General features: G+C 37.2%; 1 protein-coding gene across 1 annotated transcript; it reads right to left on the reverse strand.

Moving 5' to 3' along the window:
- Nucleotides 1–15,417: 15,417 nt before the first annotated feature.
- Nucleotides 15,418–18,702, reverse strand: LOC140325021 (olfactory receptor 1468-like). The gene is made up of 2 exons (XM_072403116.1): nucleotides 18,607–18,702; nucleotides 15,418–16,344 (listed from the first exon to the last, which is right to left on the reverse strand). Exons 1-2 carry the CDS (start codon nucleotides 18,700–18,702, stop codon nucleotides 15,418–15,420), a joined length of 1,023 nt encoding a protein of 340 aa, XP_072259217.1.
- Nucleotides 18,703–19,426: the final 724 nt, after the last annotated feature.

Genomic DNA, 19,426 nt, shown 5'->3' on the forward strand with positions numbered 1-19,426 from the left:
CATAGTTGTGCGCCAAACTTCAGGAACTACAGGAACTGGCATAAACCAGGCCATAAACTACAAACCAGGCACAAAAACATTGCAGCAACAGATGAAACTAACAATCATAAGGATTACAAAAAATCACATCAATGCATAACATCCAAGCAAATGCTGGAAAATCCCAGAAAGAAGAACATGGTGGCATTGCTGGTATGTGTGGTCTGTGTGACATGGAATAAGAAATTGTTAATAATATTTATACATTCCTGCAGTAATAAGAAAAGTGTATACATAATAATAGATAGTTAATAAGGATAGTTAATAAGTTAGCAGTGGGGTAGCTTTAAAATCACATTCACATTTAATTATTAAAAAATAAAAATCAGAAATAATTTACTGAATAAAGTTAACTCAGCTTCATTTTTTTTTCTTTACTAACATGACAATCTGTATTCTATCGATACTCAAACCATTGTTTCTAAAATGAAAAATGAGATGCAGATATAAGAAAAGAATATGAAACATTACATACTATCCCAAACCGAAATCAAATTTAAGTAGAACTAAACATAAAAATGGTAAAAATAATATATAAAAATATGTTAAATATCATGCAAAAAAATATTATTATAGTTTTTTACACAACTTTATTATTTTGAATTTTCATATACCGTAAATGCTAAAAAAACAAAAAGGTAATGATAAAATACTTACTTGATTCAGTAATGATATTTGATTGACATCCATATGTGGTTAAAATTTTACTGACATTTAAATAACCCTAAAATTTACATTGTTTTAAATGAAGGCAGTAAAAATGTGGTTTTAGAAATAAAGTATAAAGTTTTATAAAATAAGAAAAAAAGAATAAGTATCTCTTTTTATAGTATATATTTTAAATGATATGTGTTAGTGAATGAGTCCAGACATATTTAAAATAAACCATTCTGCATACAAATATTTATACCTTTTAGTGAATATTAAAGATTCCATTGAGAACAATCAAGATTTCCCTGGGTTCACATTTGTGACTGTGATTGAAATATTTTAAAATACTGAAATAATCAGTTGCTTTGAGACATCAATGTGGATTAAAGAGGACCTGAGCTGAAATATATTAAATACATGTAGCCTTTTACTGTTTATTACTTATCTGAAATGTTACTTCCTTGGTTGCCATGTTGAGGAAATAGATTTAAACCCAAACAGAGATAATTCACTTTTCAAATAACATTCTAGATCAAATAATCATGCAGATCTTAAAAAATAGGATATTTCCTATATCCTGCAACCTGGCTGGGCTCCAAAAAAAGAGAGACAGAGATTAGAGACTGTTGTCTCTATTATCGCCCATACCCCAACACCTTCAGCCATACCCATCTGTCCACCCTACGATCAGGTGTACTCCCAACTCTAATTCTGGAAATCCACTATTCATATGTACCATATGAATAGTGGATTTTCAAAAAATATAAAAAGGAAGGATCACCTTCATCATTTGAAAACTATGGAGAATATACCAAAAGATGTAAAAAGGAGATAAAATGTGCAAAACTATAAAATGAAAGACAGATTGCAAAAGAAGTAAACCAAACCCCAAAACATTTTTAAATATATTTATAGCAAAAAGGTCAGATACAAGCATGTAGGGCCCTTAAAGGGTGTCTCTGGGTTAGTTATTGGGCATAAAGAAAATGTAAGTATTTAGTAAACACTTTTTTTAGCTCTGTGTACACAAAGAAAAATAGCAGCATGCAAGTCCAAACTCATAATAGCAATGCCACTGCCTTAAATGAGTCACAATAGCTCAAAATAGATATAACTAAGAAAGAGTTGGGCAAAATTAAGGTTGACAAAGCACCAAGACCCGATGGATTACATCCAAGTGTCCTTACAGAGCTGAGCTCAGTTATTGCAAAGCCATTATTTCTAATTTTTAGAGACTCTTTAATCACTGCCATAATGCGAAAGTATTGGCATAAGGTCATTTTGGTTCCTATCTTCAAAAAGGGAGAAAAGTCATTACCAGGTAACTACAGACCGGTTAGTTTTACGCCCATAGATGGAACATCCTAGAGAGTTTGATAAAGACCTATAGAGAAGATTCAGCTATAAAATCGTAGTATAAGTGATAGTCAGCATGGCTTCAAGAAAGACGTATGATTCATACTCTGAATGGTCTAAGGTTATTAGTGGTGTACCCCAGGATTCAGTATTGGTACCTTTACTCTAACATTACTTTAAGATTTTTATAAATGATATAGAATTTGGGACTAAAAGTACAATTTCTGTGTTTGCAGATGACACCAAACTATGTAATGGAATAAAGTTAATACAAGATGTCTATAATCTACAAGCAGACCTGGATGAACTGTTAAAATTAAACACTATGCCCTATCCCTCCGTCCCCCTACTGGTTTCCCTGTCCTCACTTCCTTTGAAAGCATTTGCAGGGATGGACCTTAGGCCAAGGAGTTGTGGCAGAGAATTGCCATTAGATACATGGTCTGAAATATAGACGAATGCTAATATAAGTTTTATGTTGTATAAATTACAAGGAGAACATGTACAAGATCTTATTTCCATGGTATTATACCCCGGTGATTCTCCACCATCTATTCCCTGCTGTGGATTGGGTATGGGACTGAAAAGGGCACTTTAGAGCAGATTTTCTATGACTGCCCCCGATTATTGGCTTTTGGTAATGGGTCAATCACCTTCACTCAGAAGTTACTCACCATACTGCCCCTCTAGATCTCCTGACCTACTTGTTAGGGCTACTGACAGAGTTGTCTCCAGTATCTAGAAAGTTAGCCTCCCACATCCTGCTCTCAGCTCTTACATCTATTGCTTCCCACTGGAAGAAGAGAATACCTTTATTCACAGAAACCGTGTATAGCAGGATTCAAGATATCACCCATATTGAATATCTGACAGTGTCCATTCAGGAGAAAACTGAAACATTTTTATAAAATTTGGAAGGACTGGGACACCTTTTGTACGACCCACTTCTCCCAGCTAACCACAAGCACACCCCTTTGACTCCTCCTATTGACCCCTTTTACTTCCTTTTATCTATTCAAAGATTAAGGGGTTGGGGTGCAATAATGCTAGGTTTGGTTTTACCTACAGCAGTGGTGTCATACTATGGCCAGCAATGTCCAATGTCCTCCAAAGGAATCCTAAATATGAATTGCAGCTGGCCAGCCGCTGCATTGATATAGCACCATTACTACAATTCCCAGCATCACTCGCGTCTATAGACCAGCGGTCTCTCTATCCCCGCATTGGACTGTTTTATAAATGTGGGGAATTGTAGTAGGGGTGCTATTTCAGTTTCAAGTTTGGCCCGGGACTTTGTCCTAAGTTTTTAACTTTTGCCCACTGTGTATTTGAGTTTGACACCCCTGACCTACACAGTGATCATATTTATGATTTAATAAGAAAAGTAAAAAATAAGGAAAATTTTAGGAACATTACCAAGAGACACTCTTTTTAAAAAAAAGTTTTGCCTAGCTAGGATACAGTAGAATGTAAGGTAATAGAAGATACAGTCAATTATATATGGACATGCTTGTGCTGGGGCCAACAATTCTCTAGTAGTAATAATATAGAGTTAATATTTACTCTATAATAAAAAGGAATAAAAGGTTTGTATAATTCATTTGGGAAGATCGGGAATAGAGAAAAGATAGACCCCGGTTATTTAGGAACCTCAGCAGTGATGCAGAATTTTAGATACAAAGGAATTATTGAGGAAAGGAAAGAATGGAATAAAATTCTGGAGTGAAATTGTCCTCTTTGGTGCACGTGCTATGATATTAATCCTTCCTTTAACACTTGCTTTTTTGTAGACGTCATAGTAGTCAAGTCTTTTTATCGGAGATTTCCAATATTGGTCCTTTGGTTATTTACAACTTTTTTCACAATGTTCCTGATATCTGTATTCCTTAAGCTGTATATGAAAGGATTTAAAAAGGGAGTCAAAACCGTGTACAACATTGACATCATCTTACCAATAATTTGTGATTGTTTCTCCTTTGGTATCAGATACGCGGCAATTAATGTTCCATAAAACATAAACACAACTGTGAGATGGGAGCTACAGGTAGAGAAGGCTTTTTGTCTGCCTGAAAAGGAGGGCAGTAATTCCTGATTCCTGCTTGACTTCCCATCAAAATGACAATGACCACTGGTGTGTTTTGCACTGGGTTGCTTTAGGTAATATCTTATAATGTCGTTGGACTTCTTTAGATAAACAGAATGGGCAATCAATACAACTGATATTAAATTGCCATTATGTAGTAGGATTGCCTTGCAAACTCTCTAGGAATCAATAGAGGGACACCATTCAGAAGAAAATATTTGTTCATTGAAGTTGTGGCAATAGCACAATGAGCCACCATTAGTGAAGAAAGTCATCATGATTTCATATTCTGTAGTGAATTAGAGTAACACCCATTGCTAGCAAGTCCGTCATCTTATGTCTATAAGCAAAAAGTTCTGTTTTGTCTTTGTATGGATTTAGATCATGGATGAGATCATTCAGCTCTTCTTTTCAAAATATCTTCATAGATCACATAATCCGAATCTCATAATTCTTGATTGTAACCAATTGCACCTTTGTCATAATCCTCATCACCTTCCACAGAAGGAAATTGATCATGTGGTGGTACAGAAGCAGGCAATTAATCATTATGAGGAAAAGACCTGATTGCACAATCCAGGCTGGGATATAAAATTTTGTGCTTAGTTTTAGCTGACAATTCACCTTTGTTTATGTGGCAAAAATATATTTTGTTTAAATGGTCACACAATTCCCTCTACACCATCAGGATGGCTTTGCTGGCTTTCATCGATTTAGCCTGTTACACAGTCTATTGGAACAACTTATCTTAATTACCAAGTGGATAGCCCAATTGCAATCTGTATACATAGCAGCAGCCCCTGCGTTCTTTTAGCCATGCAGCCTGATGTATTTTATTGGCATCCCCAGTACCACTCAGTGAGGTGGTGCAAATTCGCTCCTGACTCATTTCTGTTGGGACTTTATTTACACCACCTGGATCGACCCTTTGCCTGTAGCTCTGAATCTGTTTGTGTTTTGCCCCTGTGTATTTCCTCTGGTTTACGGATTACACTGGGGAACGCAATTTTTGTTGCGTTAGATCCAGAAATTAGTTTTTTTGCTATCACATCGAGTTTTTAAGATACAGGGTACCCTCCATTTTTGTCAAAAATATACAAATTTTACATACAATGAAAGAATAATGAAATAATAACTTGAACGTAGTGTTTATTTAAATTTATTTTGTTCATACAAAGGATAAACTGTTACTCTATGACAAATCTTTTTAAAGTAAAACATTTGAATATTAATTGGGTAAGCAGTTACGGTTAAGTTAAAATTAACACTTATAGCTTTTCCTGGAGTGTTCAGTGTTAGGACAATCCCGCCGGATGCTCCAACAATAGTCAGCCATCATATGTACATCCCATCTACCCTGATACCGTCCTTCCATGACCTTCAAATCTTGGTGGAATCGTTCACCTTAATCATTCACCAAGATTTTCTTGGGATGTTAGAAAGATGGCTATGCAGGAAATGCAGCTTGATGCTCATATTGCAACCAAGCATTTTGTAGCTCTCCAAGAGTTTCTGGACAATTTCTGTGTATTTATTTGCTCGTGTGTTTCCAGGAAAGTCCTTGACAATGGCTTTGAATGATAAACAAGCATTCTTTTCAACTTCTGAGATTGTTCTGATGAAATGTTCATCTTTGATGAGCTGCCAAATCTGTGGACCATCAAACACACCGGCCTTTATTATTTCACATGACAGGTTAGGAAATGCCAACATGAGGAACTTGAAACATTCTCCTTCAGTTGGCAAAGCTTTAACAAACTGCTTCATCAGACCCAGTTTCATGTGCAGAGGTGGGAATATAATATTATTTCTATGAACAAGTGGCTCATGTAGAATGTTTGGATCACCTGGTTTTAGGGCAAATCCTGGAGGCCAATTCCTTTCCCCCCAATGCCTCTCATGAGCTCTGCTGTCCCACATGCACAGATAACAGGGATACTTGGTGTATCCGCATTGCTGGCCAAGAAGGAAGCATACCATTTTAAGGTCAACAGGTGACCCAATTGTGTTGGTGATATTGCAACAACTCCATGACTCTCTTTATGTCTGCATATTCTTCACAAAGAGAAACTGAACGGCCACTGGGGACTGACCCAAATATATTGCCATTGTGAGGGAGGACACACATTAAGCTACGCTTTGAGCTATCGATGAATAGTCGCCATTCAGTTAAGGTATAGATTGGAATTCCCAATTCCTCTATTAAACCAGGTATGTTATGGCAATACACAAAGCCATTGCCAGTTCTAAAGTACTGCAGAAATGCAATTTCTCTGGTCCAAAAGAACGATACCTTTGTTCCTTTTACAAGTATGTTTTTCACATGCAGTCTTGATGCTAGGAGTTCTGAAGCCTTCTTCAATAGTTCCAAATCTCTCAACTCATTCTGATCAATTCCTTAACAAACAGAGTCCTCTTCAATTTCAAACTCTTCATCATTGTTGTCACCTAGTTTATCACCCCATAATCATGTTCTTCAAGAGAGGGTAATGTAACAAAAACCGGCACTGGGATTTCATCTGAATGAGGCACTGGGCGTATAGCCGATGGTAGACTAGGAGACTCTATGTTACATTTATTTGTCTTGGTATAGCCTGAAGTTTTCACTATACAAAAGTAATAGTCACTGAAATGATCTCCTTGCACTCGCTAAACCATAGGTATACCAAATGGCATCTTATCACATGTTCCCATACATGTCCACATCCATAAACCCTCCACACACTGCACACCTTGTGACGGGCCCAAGACTTATCTTGATCACTGAGTTTTACTTTGCCAAATAGGCTTGCTCTACAAATGTGCTGATGTTCGCCCTTTGACTGGGAATGGTGAAACTGCCACAGATATAACAAAATGAATCACGGTTGTTTAGACACTTACGGCGAGAAACAACAGAGCCAGACATGATCTGAAAGAAAGGAAATACGCAAGGGAAAAATAAATTTTACTTATTCACTACGTAGAGCAGCGCACAACCTCTGCCCTCACAAATGAATTGCCTATACAAATCCACACTACAGTAATCACATTAATATAAGGGGTAGACAAAAAAAAAACTGATGTGATAGAAGCAAACTAACTGCACTTTCAGAATCAGAATACCTAATTTAGTGTAAATAAGCTTAAAAATTTAAGTCATCAAAAAATTTGTTCAAAATTGTTCCCCAGTGTTATCTGTGTATGACCTCTGCTCTGTATTCTGGACTTGTCTCGTTTGGAATCATGGTACTGCGTTATCTGTGGGCTCCTGGGCCTTTGCCAGCTCTTCCCCAAGACACCATCCCTTGCACAGTGCTGGGGGGAACCGTGTGCTGGGAAATGCAACCAGTCTACCACGGCTGGGGCTGGTGTCCGGTGAGGATTGTTGCTAGACCATGGCCTTGCAATATCTTCCTAAGATCTGCGGCAATGGGGTGATGTTGTGTTTTTGTCATGAAGGAACCACACACACACACAACAGAAGCTGGATGATTAATAGGATTTCTGGGCATGAAAGAAACTCAGGTCCCACAGTTTGTTACAATGAAACCAGAATAGGCACGAAGCCTGTAAATTCGGGTAGCTATAATGTTATTGTTCTAGGTCATGTTGATCTATGGTTTTTAGTGTGAATATATTATATACATATAATGGATTGTTGTAATGTCTGCCTTTTGTTTGACTTGTTATTTCTCTATATTGTAAAATCCAATACAAATTTATTGAAAGTAATAATCATGAAATATACAATTACCTTCATCACAAAAACTAGATGTGCCATAAAAAAACTAAATACAGTTTTGAAATTAACATGGAAAAAACAGCATAAAATTATCACTGATGGAAATGTTAACTTGTGATCTATATTCTTCTAATATTACAACCCCTTGGTTTTCATACAATGAGAAAATTCAAAAGAGGAGTTTGAAACACTAAATATTACCTCTAGGACAGAATTAGGGTGGTACATGAGGGAATAATACACAAAAATACATAATATATTTAAAAGAAAACTTCACAGCAAAATCTATGTTATTTGCACACCTTTAGTACTTGAGCATTTATGTTAAAATGTTAAAAGAAAACAAAATAATATTAATAAAATAATTACTTGATTCATCAATGATCTTTGATTGAGAAATCCACGTATAGTTATAATGTAGCTGAAATTTATAGAAACCAACAAAAACAAAACTAAAAGTGAAAATAACAAAAAATAACAAAAAGTCAAAATAACAAATGTTGTTGTACAATTAATAAAGTAAAAATTGTTCAAAGCCATAAATAAAGAATAACTTTTTTTTTTCTTGCTTCATGTTTTTGAAAATATATCTCATATGTGTCAGAGAATGAGCCCAACTGACTAATCAAAAAACCATTCTGCACACAAATATATATATCTTTATTTGAATGTTAATGGTTCCATAGAGAGCAACACAGATTTCCCTGAGTTTATCTTTGTGAGTAAATATGAATATTAAAAATAATGCTCATTAAAAATCAATGTTGTTATCAAAATATAATTTTCTGGAAAATGAAATACTGTAAAAAACAGTTAATTAGAGATACCAATGTAAAGTAAAGAGAACCTGTTCTGAAATACATATATAGCTTTCCACTGTTTATTTCTCCATCTGAAATTCTGCTCATTGGTTGTCATGTTGATCAAATGGAATAGATTTGCTGAATCTGATAAAAGTGTATCTTCTCCCGTCTTTGAGAGCTTTAATAAATCAGGCCCAATGTGTCACCTGACAGTAAAATTGTCACATTACATATATCTTAGGTGTCAATAGAGCATTATATCATTATAGTTAAACATCATCCTATAGCATTCCCTATGTGTTTTGCAAAGTTTTCTGGTTCATCAGGTGTGGGTGCACAAAAAAGTAGATAGAAAAAAACACTAATCTACGTTCAGATATCATCGAGACCCTGAAGGGGACACTTAAGACCCCATGAACCAGAAGCTTTCAGGGCTGTTCTAGAATCAGAGCTATCTGCAAGTTCAATGGATAGTTTTATCTATTTGTGTCTGAAAACTTTCGCTCTCAGAAAGAATAGTTAGGAGCTATATATCACATAACGGAGGAGATATCACACGACTGGGATGATGAATGAGACATCCAGCTCACAAGGAGCAAAGTTTGGCTAGCAGGAATCTAGCTTTAGCTACCTTGTAAAAACACGTATAATGGGTCTTCTTTCTGTCTGCTACCACTGATGATGGTGTGCTTAGTAGGGGTACAGCTGGTGCCCCACTCCCATACTACCAGCAGCGATACCTGGTCAGATAGCATCATTTAAAGTTCTTCCCAACCACATTGTAGAATTTGGTGAATTCCCCTCCCCCACTGTGTTCTGGTGTATATGGCAGGGCATGCAAAGCCACACTCCCTGGGCTTGCACATCAGTGGGAAGATATGCACTCATGGATGCGGGCCAATGAGGAGGGATTCCATAAAGGGTCAGATGCTTTTTTGCTCCATCTGTGGTGGTGGCTGGTGCTATTACCCTGCACCTTGCTAATGAGTACTAGTACACTCCAATTGACCTCGGCCTTTTCCAGGACATGGAATAATCTTTGCCTGCCACCTGCTTTATCCTTTGCCAGGGCTTGGATTATGCTTTACCTGCTGCCTGTCCTGACCTTTGCTGAACTTGGACTATTGCTAAACTGGTCTCCAGCCTGATCTGAGCTGGATTTGTCTGCTGCTTGCCATGATCCCAGGTGCTTTCTGACCTTACCTGTTGGATAGTAACTGTATCTATGTAAGAGGCCTACATTTCCGGTACATTGACCCTGAAGGCTGTGATCTTGTAGCACCTTGCAGCAAAGAGTCTGTTGACCACCAGAGTTTCACTTTATCACCTCTGCAATCCTGTGCTTGCTGACTGAGAAGGACCTAACAGAAAGTCACAGCCATTATGTCGGCTTCCGGAGACAGCCCCTGCTTATAGAACTGTGCAAGCAGATTGCTGAGCTCATGTTCAAGAAGGTCAAAGAGGGCATTTTCAAATGTCTCCAAACTTTGCACACATAGCCAGCGAAACTGCCAAGCCAGTTTGTACTTCTGGGACCGTTACATCCTCAACAAGGCTGATAACTGGTAGAAGAATATATCTTAGGCTTCCACAGATGAAGTTGTCACTCTCAAGCACCAATTTTGTTTTTGGCTGCCTGAATCCTTGAACGATGGCTTGTGTTCTGCATACCCTATAATACCAGGCAGGTTGTGTATTTGATGAAAATCAGTGGGTGGTTATCATTACAATATGTAAGGAACATAAAGTATGAGAGATTTCAGAAATTTTAGTATCTTAACAATTTGGGATAATAAATATTGCTATTACACAGATTCAAACATATCACTAGAATGGTCTCACAGTCACCTTCTAAGGACCCCCTTTCCAGGTGACCTGGTCTTCCTGCTGTTTCCTCTGGGCTTGCTTACAACCATAGCATCATAGCATGGAGAGAGGAAAAGCCGACTGTAATGGCACAACAATATCTCTTCAACGGGAAATTAGTATTAGATCAATACTTAGCGAGTATTAGATGGACATGGAAGAAAAGATGGAGTATGTAAGTTAGAATCAGAACATGATTGATCAAGGTTAACAGAGGAATTGGAGAACAAATCTTTTACAAAAGTTAGCAGCGTCTTGCAGTTCTTTGAAGATTCAGACCTCTTGATCAGGTAGGAATATTTTTAATACAGCTGGGTATAGTAAGGCAAATGTTATACTCTTGTCTATAAGCGATTTGCATATAGGAGAGAAGGCGCTACGCTGCTTGGTTATTTCAGGAGAGTAGTGGAAGAAAATCTAAATTCTTGAATCTTCTATTTCAAAATTATCAAAGGAACCATATGCCTTTACAATTTGAGCTTTATCATGGAAATCCAAGTACTGCTTTATAATTGGATGTGGGATTCGTTTGTTCCTCTGAGGTGCACCAATTCTGAGGACTCGTTCCAATTTCAAAGGGGTTTTAAGGCCAAGGGCTTTCGGCAATGCAACTGAGTAGAATTTAGACAAATCTGCTGATTGAACAGACTCAGGCACTCCTATAAGTTTCAAGTTATTCTGACAGGTTTGGTTCTCCATGTCAGTTAACTTGTCTGAGAGAATGTTATATTGGTCCGTTGTCAACTTTTGTTGAGTCCGAGTGGTCCAAAGATTATCCTCTAGGTCGCTAATTCTTTGCTTTAAATCAAAGATATCTCCTTCATGCTTAGCAAGGGATTCAGTGATTCAGGTTGTAGCTGAGAGGCAATGGTATCTTTAACAGTGGAAAGAAGGCTAGGCTGCAGATGTTTAGTGACTTCTTGAGCTAGATTTTGATAATCTAAAGAGAGGGAGGGGGCAAAAGGAGAGAAATGTGGGGAGTTAGTCTCATATTTGACATCAGGCACAGAAGCACAATCTGACACCGTCTTACCATGCAAGGCCATCTTGATGGAATGCTTCGGATAAGATTTCTTCATGTTTCCAGCTGCGGACGAGGAGATTAATTTTGTCCATGTCATGGTGAATGATGGAAGTAAAAGCCAACTTGTTTAGCAGAAGATTCTGCACCAGAGTGCCAGAGCCGACACACTCTGCAGCCTCTCACTCTACAGCGCTGGAACCAGAAGTGTGTTGGATGTTTTACCAATGTTTTTAATGTTTAATTTAATAACTGTTTGTTATTTTGTGTTTATGAATTGCGATATTGCTGAATGCCTTAAAAGCCCCCCCTCCCATTTTAGATGGGCTTAGAACCCGATATTTTCTTTGAAGGATGAACTTGCGGAAGTGAATATCCTAAACTCCCTAATGATTTGGTCATGCTGGCTACCCAAATTGAGAAGCTAGGAATGCAGCCCTCAGTTTTGTTTTTCAGTTATTCACCATCAGTTATTCACCACCACCCCCAATCTGGCCCCTGTCACCATGCCAGTGCCAATCCAGTCTTTCCAGACCTTCACTGTGCATAAAGCAGACTTAAAAGTGGTTCCAAGTTAACCTCTGCCTGTATTGTAGATTTCTTTGTCATCTATAGTGCAACTGCCCTATCAGGCCAGAGGAAAGGAGCTCACTTCTTCATCCCTGACCATATTTATTCCCTCTCTAACATGAACTAGTTACCTTTAAGAAATTAATTTATGAAAACTCAGCCCTGTATAGACTATCAAGACCTTAACAAAGTTACAATCAAAAATTGCTATCCAAGCCTTTCATTCCAGAACACCTACAGAGGTTAGGTAGGCCAGAGTCTTTATCCAACACTTTTGTGGAGTTTACAATCTGATAAGCATCTGGGAGGGAAAAAAATTGGTGAAAGATGAAATTCTAGACTCACTTTGGCCACTGTGAATATGGGGTCCACTGGGGCTTTGGGGCACTGGGGCTCTTTAGGGGATCTCCATGATTGATCCCTTCCAATGAGATCAATGAGTCTGCAAATTACTTTTTCCTGGACCTCTGAGTCTCAATCAGCCTTAAATCACTTAGTCATTGTTCACCTCTGCTCCTATCCTGAGACATCTAGACACTTTCTGCCTTTTGTTCCAGAGGCTGATTATTCTGAATTAGCTATTGACTCTTCTAAACCCTTTCTTTTTCTCTTCCCAATGGGCACTTCCAAAATTGTTGGAACTGGCAATGGCAATACTTTTTGGAAGCAACAATGTCCCCTAATCCTATTTTCACAGATTACAAAAATATGTAATAGAAGCTTTTGCATTATTCTGTTTGATTCCAGGTGACCTAACTCCATCTCCTCCTAATACCATCCTAGCTGCAAATAACTTTCTCTCGATTCATTCTGACCTAATGGAACAAATCAACAGGGCATGCCTATGCATAGCTTATAGAAGCTGGTCTCAACCTCTTGAGAGTGGATGACTTGTGGATACGTGAGGGAAAGATTTTGTTTATAAAGCACACTTGCTTTCGATTCTTGAAGCTTGTCACAACAATCTGTTCGTGGGTCACTGTAGAGTTGCTAAAGTTAACCTTCTAGTGGCCATACCTTTCCAGGGATTGTAACCTATTTATCTCCACATTCACTATATGTGCCCAGTCCAAGAATGAATGAGACTATGATGACCATCTAAGCCTTTACCCATCTCACCTTTCACCTTGGATGTAAATAACTCCATTCTCCATCCAAAAGTTGACAGACTCACTAAATTGGCTTTTTGCAAACAATGCAATGTAACAGACTTTATGAAATTCTGGATGACATTGTATCCAGAGAGTACAATCTACTTTTAAAAAGCTGCAGGAAGTTTTGCATACATCTATGGATTCTGTCCAACTTTGTTCCTAAATTGCTTTGCCAGGTTTTTGGTCCCAGAAATCAAAGATAAAGCTACTTTTATCATGGATAGTTTGAAGTAAATTGGGTTAAGTCTAGCCCGCAGACAAAAACATAAAGGGAAGCTGATACAAAAAGGAAATCTTGATTTAAATTTAAGCCTGGGGACTTGGTATGACTCTCCACTGCTAACCTTTGTCTTTGTTGCCCTCTAAACCAATATATTTTTTGATTCCCTATCTGAAGGTCGTTATCCTGTTGGATGTCTTCCATGTCTTCTGTTGGAGTCCTGGAAGATCCATCCACTATTTCATGTATTGTGTATAAAACCCGTAACACAAAGCCCTCTGTGTGTCACTCCTCCACCTTCTCTGGTTTTGGGTGAAGAAAATGAAGAATTTAGGAGGCAACTTTGGATTCTAGGTGGTCATTGGGCTGTCTTCAGTACCTTGTTAGCTTAAAAGGATTCATCCCAGAATAAAAGTTTTTGGAGACTTCTAGTAAAATATATCCAGTGGCTGCCTCTAAATGGGGAACATTATCACACTGCCTACAGGATCCCATGTGGATCTCCACCGAATCATCCAGGGGCATCCTGTGCCCTGCCACGCTGTGAACCTTAATGCAGAAACCCCTGCCATGCTTTGCCACTGCCAGCCAGGACCTTTGTCCAGACTTGGATTATGCTTTGCTTGCCAGCTTCTCTGACCTTTCTTGAACTTGAATTAGCCTAGGCATGCCACCAGCTCTTACCTTAGATGGCCTCCCCTCCTGCTCCTGAATCAGGTGCTCCCTAACCTTGCCTGTTGGATACAGACTGTCTCCACTGTCTCCACTCTCTGTCCTACTTCTTCAGGTAAGATGATCCTGAGGGCTGCAACCTGGTGGCACCTTGCAGAGCACAGACTTGTGGCCACAGGGGTACCAGCTCAAACTTACTGTGATTTTACTTTTTTTAGTTTATATTTATTTATGACTTCTTAATATCCCTAATAGCCAGTAATACACAAAAGGATACAAATCTTGATTTGAATTTAAGCCTGGGGACTTGGTATGGCTCTCCACTGCTAACCTTTGTCTTTGTTGCCCTCTAAACCAATATTTTTTTTTGATTCCCTATCTTGAAGATCATTATCTTGTTGGATGTCTTCCATGTCTTCTGTTGGAGTCCTGGAAGATCCATCCACTATTTCATGTATTGTGTATAAAATCTGTAACACAAAGCCCTCTGTGTGTCACTCCTCCACCTTCTCTGGTTTGGGTGAAGAAAATGTAGAAAATGTAGTAAAACCTTTCTCTTTACACCTTGTGCCATTGGTTGATTTATATCATTAGGCTTCAGTTCCAAGGTAAGAGCAAACTTTCCTATAGTTTTTAGATCGTTTTTAGATCTTCTTCATAATGTTTCAGACCTACCATGGCTAGTGAAGGTTTAAAAAAGAACAAAAAAAAAAAACAATTGACCCAGGCAAAGCTACCAAAAAGTATTTTTTCAGGCTAAAAATGATTGGGGTACTGCTGGTGTAACAAAGTCAATGTAAACGTAATAGCTATAAATATAATTTCAGAATACAATGCTCATAGTAACCAGAATTTAATTTTATTTGTTTTTTTAAAAAGTTCCCAAGGTTTTTTCTGGATAAAATCAACAAACCTCTGTAAACCATAAACTTCAAAAAAGTAGGCAAAGTATATTTTCCTGTAGTCTTAATTCAGTTATTATGTATTCCTGGGGTAAAAAAAGGGTTTGAACAATTCAGTAAGGAACAGACCAAGAACAGGGGAGTTGGGCCTAAGTTATAAAAGAATGTCTGAAAAAGAATTTTGCGTAGAAAATCATACTCTACCAATTTTGAAAGGAGTAATTGAAGGACCACAAAATAAAATGAACGTCTGGAGGGAAATTGGCCTGTTTGGTTGTGGTTTTAATCCATGGATTAGCACTCTGGCTTTATTTAATAAAACATATCTTGTAAGGCAACTGGATTTATCAGAAGTTTCAATTTTTTGTCCATTGGACAACATTTTTTACAATGTTCTTGATATCTTTATTCCTCAAGCTGTATATAAAAGGGTTTATAAAGGGTGTGAAGACCGTGTACAACATTGACATCATCTTACTGATCATTTGTGATTGTCCTTGCTTTGGTATCAGATACGCAGTAATTAAAGTTCCATAAAACATAAAGACAACTGTGAGATGGGAGCTACAGGTGGAAAAGGATTTCAGTCTCCCTGAAAAGGAGGGAATCTTTACCAGAGTTAAAACAATACAAGTATATGAGACAATAACACCAAGGAAGGGCAATACTAACACAGGAACGCATAGTAAGGTTTCTTCTATTTGAACTCTGGATGTATCTGAACAAGAAAGTTCAACCAGAGGATTTAAATCACAGTAAAAATAGTCAATGCCATTTGACCCACAGAATTCTAGTTGACATATTCCAAGTGCTAAAATAAATGCCAAAGAACAACCTAACAGCCAGGATATAAGAACAAGTTTAATACAAAGACTTTGGTTCATAATGGAGACATAATGGAGAGGAGAGCAGATGGCTAGATAGCGGTCATAGGCCATCACTGTCAGAAGGTAACATTCAAATCCTTCTATTGAACCAAAGACATAATACTGAGTGATGCAGCCAGAAAAGGATATGGAAGTCCGCTCATGTAGAATAATATTTAACATGTTAGGAGCAATATCTGTGATCAGCAAGATGTCAGATATGGAGAGTTGGGAGAGGAAGAAGTACATGGGGGAGTGGAGGGTCTTACTGTAATATATCAGCATGATGATCATGAAGTTTCCGCATATTGTCCCAATGTATATTATAAGCACCAATGTGAAGAGCAGCAGATTATATACAGCTGTGCTGGAAAATCCCAGAAAGAAGAATGTGGTGACATTACCTCTATGTGAGGCCTGAAAAACAAGGGATACAAAATCAATAATGTAACATTTTATCATAACTATTATTTGCATTAATAACAGCATTTGAATAAATTAGAAATGTTAATTTATTTCAGTAATTCAATTCAAAAGTGAAATATATTATATAGAATTATTACACACAGAGTGACAAGAGTTTATTTCTTTTAATTTTGCTGATTATGGCCTACGGGTAATGAAAACCCATAATTCAGTATTTCGGAATATTAGAATATTGTGAAAAAGTTCAAAATGATTGACTGATGCATGCTGATTCACCACAGCTTGCATTAAACTCACTGTTCCCCTAAAAAAGCATTCTTTCTAATGGCACACATATTACCCATAGCCCTAAAAAAATGTTTGTGCTATTCAATTGTTAAAACATTTATATGCACTAAGAAAAAAGTATATTTTAAAATCACTTATTTTTTTCCTGTTAGGCAAGAGTTAAGAAGAGTTCAGCTCCTCTACATAGGCGCCTATATAAACGCTTACAATGCCTGATCGGAGGAGCCGCCTCAGGCTAAAATTGTGCCTTTCTGCGGGCTAAACTTCAGCGCATATATATATATATATATATATATATATATATATATATTTACTATAGTTATTATATTAAAAAAAAGAAAGAAAGAAATATATATACATACATAGAAAATACTTCTAACTTTAAATCCTCCTCAACTTTATTTTATTTTTTTAATTAATAGAATATCTGTTTACTGGTGTACAAATCTAAAGGGTCGGGAAAAAAAAACAAACAGCCAATTTTGACAGACTGCGCAAGTGCTAATTGCAAGTGAATTTCTATCACCTGTGCGCTTAAGTTTGAGCATATATAAGGGTGAGTTTTAACTTGCTTTTTCCTTTTGTCTTTTTCTTCTTGGAGGGGCGGTTGTTTTGTTTGTTATCCTAATTAATCTAAGTTGCTGCATTTGATACTTTGCTTAGCCTTTAGCACACCTTCCTGTTCAGGAACATGCTGTTGCCAATCACCTCCTTTTATTGGGGAGGTCATGGGGCAAATGAAGACCATGGATGGGGTCAATACTGAATGGGAGGAGGGGAAGTGTGAAGGGGGGGACACAAGGTGGGAGACAAAGGCGCAGATCCCCCGGTCCTGGAGGAACCTGTGACACCTGTGGGCCTTAATAAGCTTAATTAAAAGAAAAAAGCTCAAAATATTTCACTGTGTGTGTAATAAAATTATATAATATAAAGCATGACTTTTTAAATGATTTACTGATATAAATTAACTTTTGTATGATATTCCTATTTATTGAGATTCAGAAAGTATTTGGCATAATCGATTTTGGCCTGAATAGGGCCGTGAATGGGTGGACCAGGTACTCCTACCTTTTTCCAGGTTATAAATTGGTAATGGTGCACCTGGCCAATGATGATAAGGGAAGCAGGTCTTTCAGACTTGGGGATTTGCAGCCTGGGGCTGGGTGGCTCAGGTGGACAGGCTGTGTAGCCTGTAAACATTTGAAACGCAACAGATTACCTCTGACTTAGGACAGAAATAAAATAGAACATGGCTAAATAAAAAATACATTCATTTATGGTATTTATTAAAAAAAACTGCATAAATATACCTACAAAGCAAAAACATATGGCATTTGCAACTTTAGTACCTTGGATTTCAAACCTAAATGCCATGCAGAAATAAAATATGACGATAGGTGTATAGAAAATCCTATTTACCATAACAGTTGATATGTCATCAAATAAATACCATTAAAAATTGGAGAATGGAGACTGAAATTTATATTTTAGTGAATTCAGCAGGAAATGAAATCCATAAATACATAAAATGTAGTTTATGGTCAATAATGAAAATAAAACGCCCTCATACAAGACTTTATATTGGAAACATCTCATAAATTGGAAGAAAAGGAGAAAATATAATAAGTATCCTCTATATGTATTGTAAATGTAACTCAGTTGTGTTGGTGAATGAGCTCAGCTGACAAATTTACCAACCATCCTGCAGACATTTATATCTTTCTCCAAATGGTGCAGATACCACAGGGATCAATTAAAATGTATCTAGGTTTATGTTCTTTATTATGATAAAAGAAAAATAATTAAAGAGAACCTGTGCTGGGAAACAAATATAGCCTGCTATCTCCCCATCTGAATTGCCCCTTCCTTAGTTGCCATGTTGAATAAATGAGTAAAGAAAAACTCAAAAAGGTACAAAGAAACGCATATTTGGGGTTGATTTACGTAAATATGCTACTCACTTACCATACTATCCAAATGAATGAGATTAAAACATTTCTTTTTCTTAGCTGGAGGTGGAAAATCACTATCCAATACACAAAACCGGGTAAATGGTTTCATATTTATATCTGCAGAACCCAAAATTTAGTAACTTTACAAGTGTTTAATGAAAAATAAATTCTACCAAAGCATGCCAAAATGTCAACTCTTGAACACTGGAAAGTGATAACGCGTTTCACAGTACAAACTATGCTTCATCAGACAAAAGCTGTTTTTCCCATTTTATTTTTTTCACTAGCTTCCAGTAAAAGCTACTTCAAGCCGAACCTATCCCTGTAGCATAGTAGATGTCATATCTTGTGAGGAAAGTATTTTTAACAGAGGTTTCTTGGTCCTTTGCTTATGCACAAAACTTTTACAATGTCCTTGACATCTTTATTCTTTAACTTGTATACGATTAAAAAAGGAGTAAAAGTAGTGTACAGCAATGATATAACCTTACTGACCTTTGATTGTCCCTCCTTTGGTATCAGATACCTGGCAAGTAAAGTTCCAAGTATATGGAAGCACAATCCCAAGGAAGAGGGCTATTAGCACAAGAAAATACAGCACAGTATCTTCTACTTTAAATATGGATGTATCTGAACAGGAAAGTTCCACAAGAGGATTTATATCACAGAAATAGAAATAGTTGTTAATATTTAGACCACAGAGTTCTAGTTGTCTATGCCAAGTGCTGCAATGAATGCCATAAAAAAACTCAACAGCCGGGATGAAATAATACAATGCCCATGGTTCATAATGCAGGCATGATGGGGAGGAAGAATAAAGAAGAATTACAGCC

Source organism: Pyxicephalus adspersus, chromosome 2 (assembly GCF_032062135.1).
Source record: "Pyxicephalus adspersus chromosome 2, UCB_Pads_2.0, whole genome shotgun sequence".
NCBI lineage: Eukaryota > Metazoa > Chordata > Amphibia > Anura > Pyxicephalidae > Pyxicephalus > Pyxicephalus adspersus.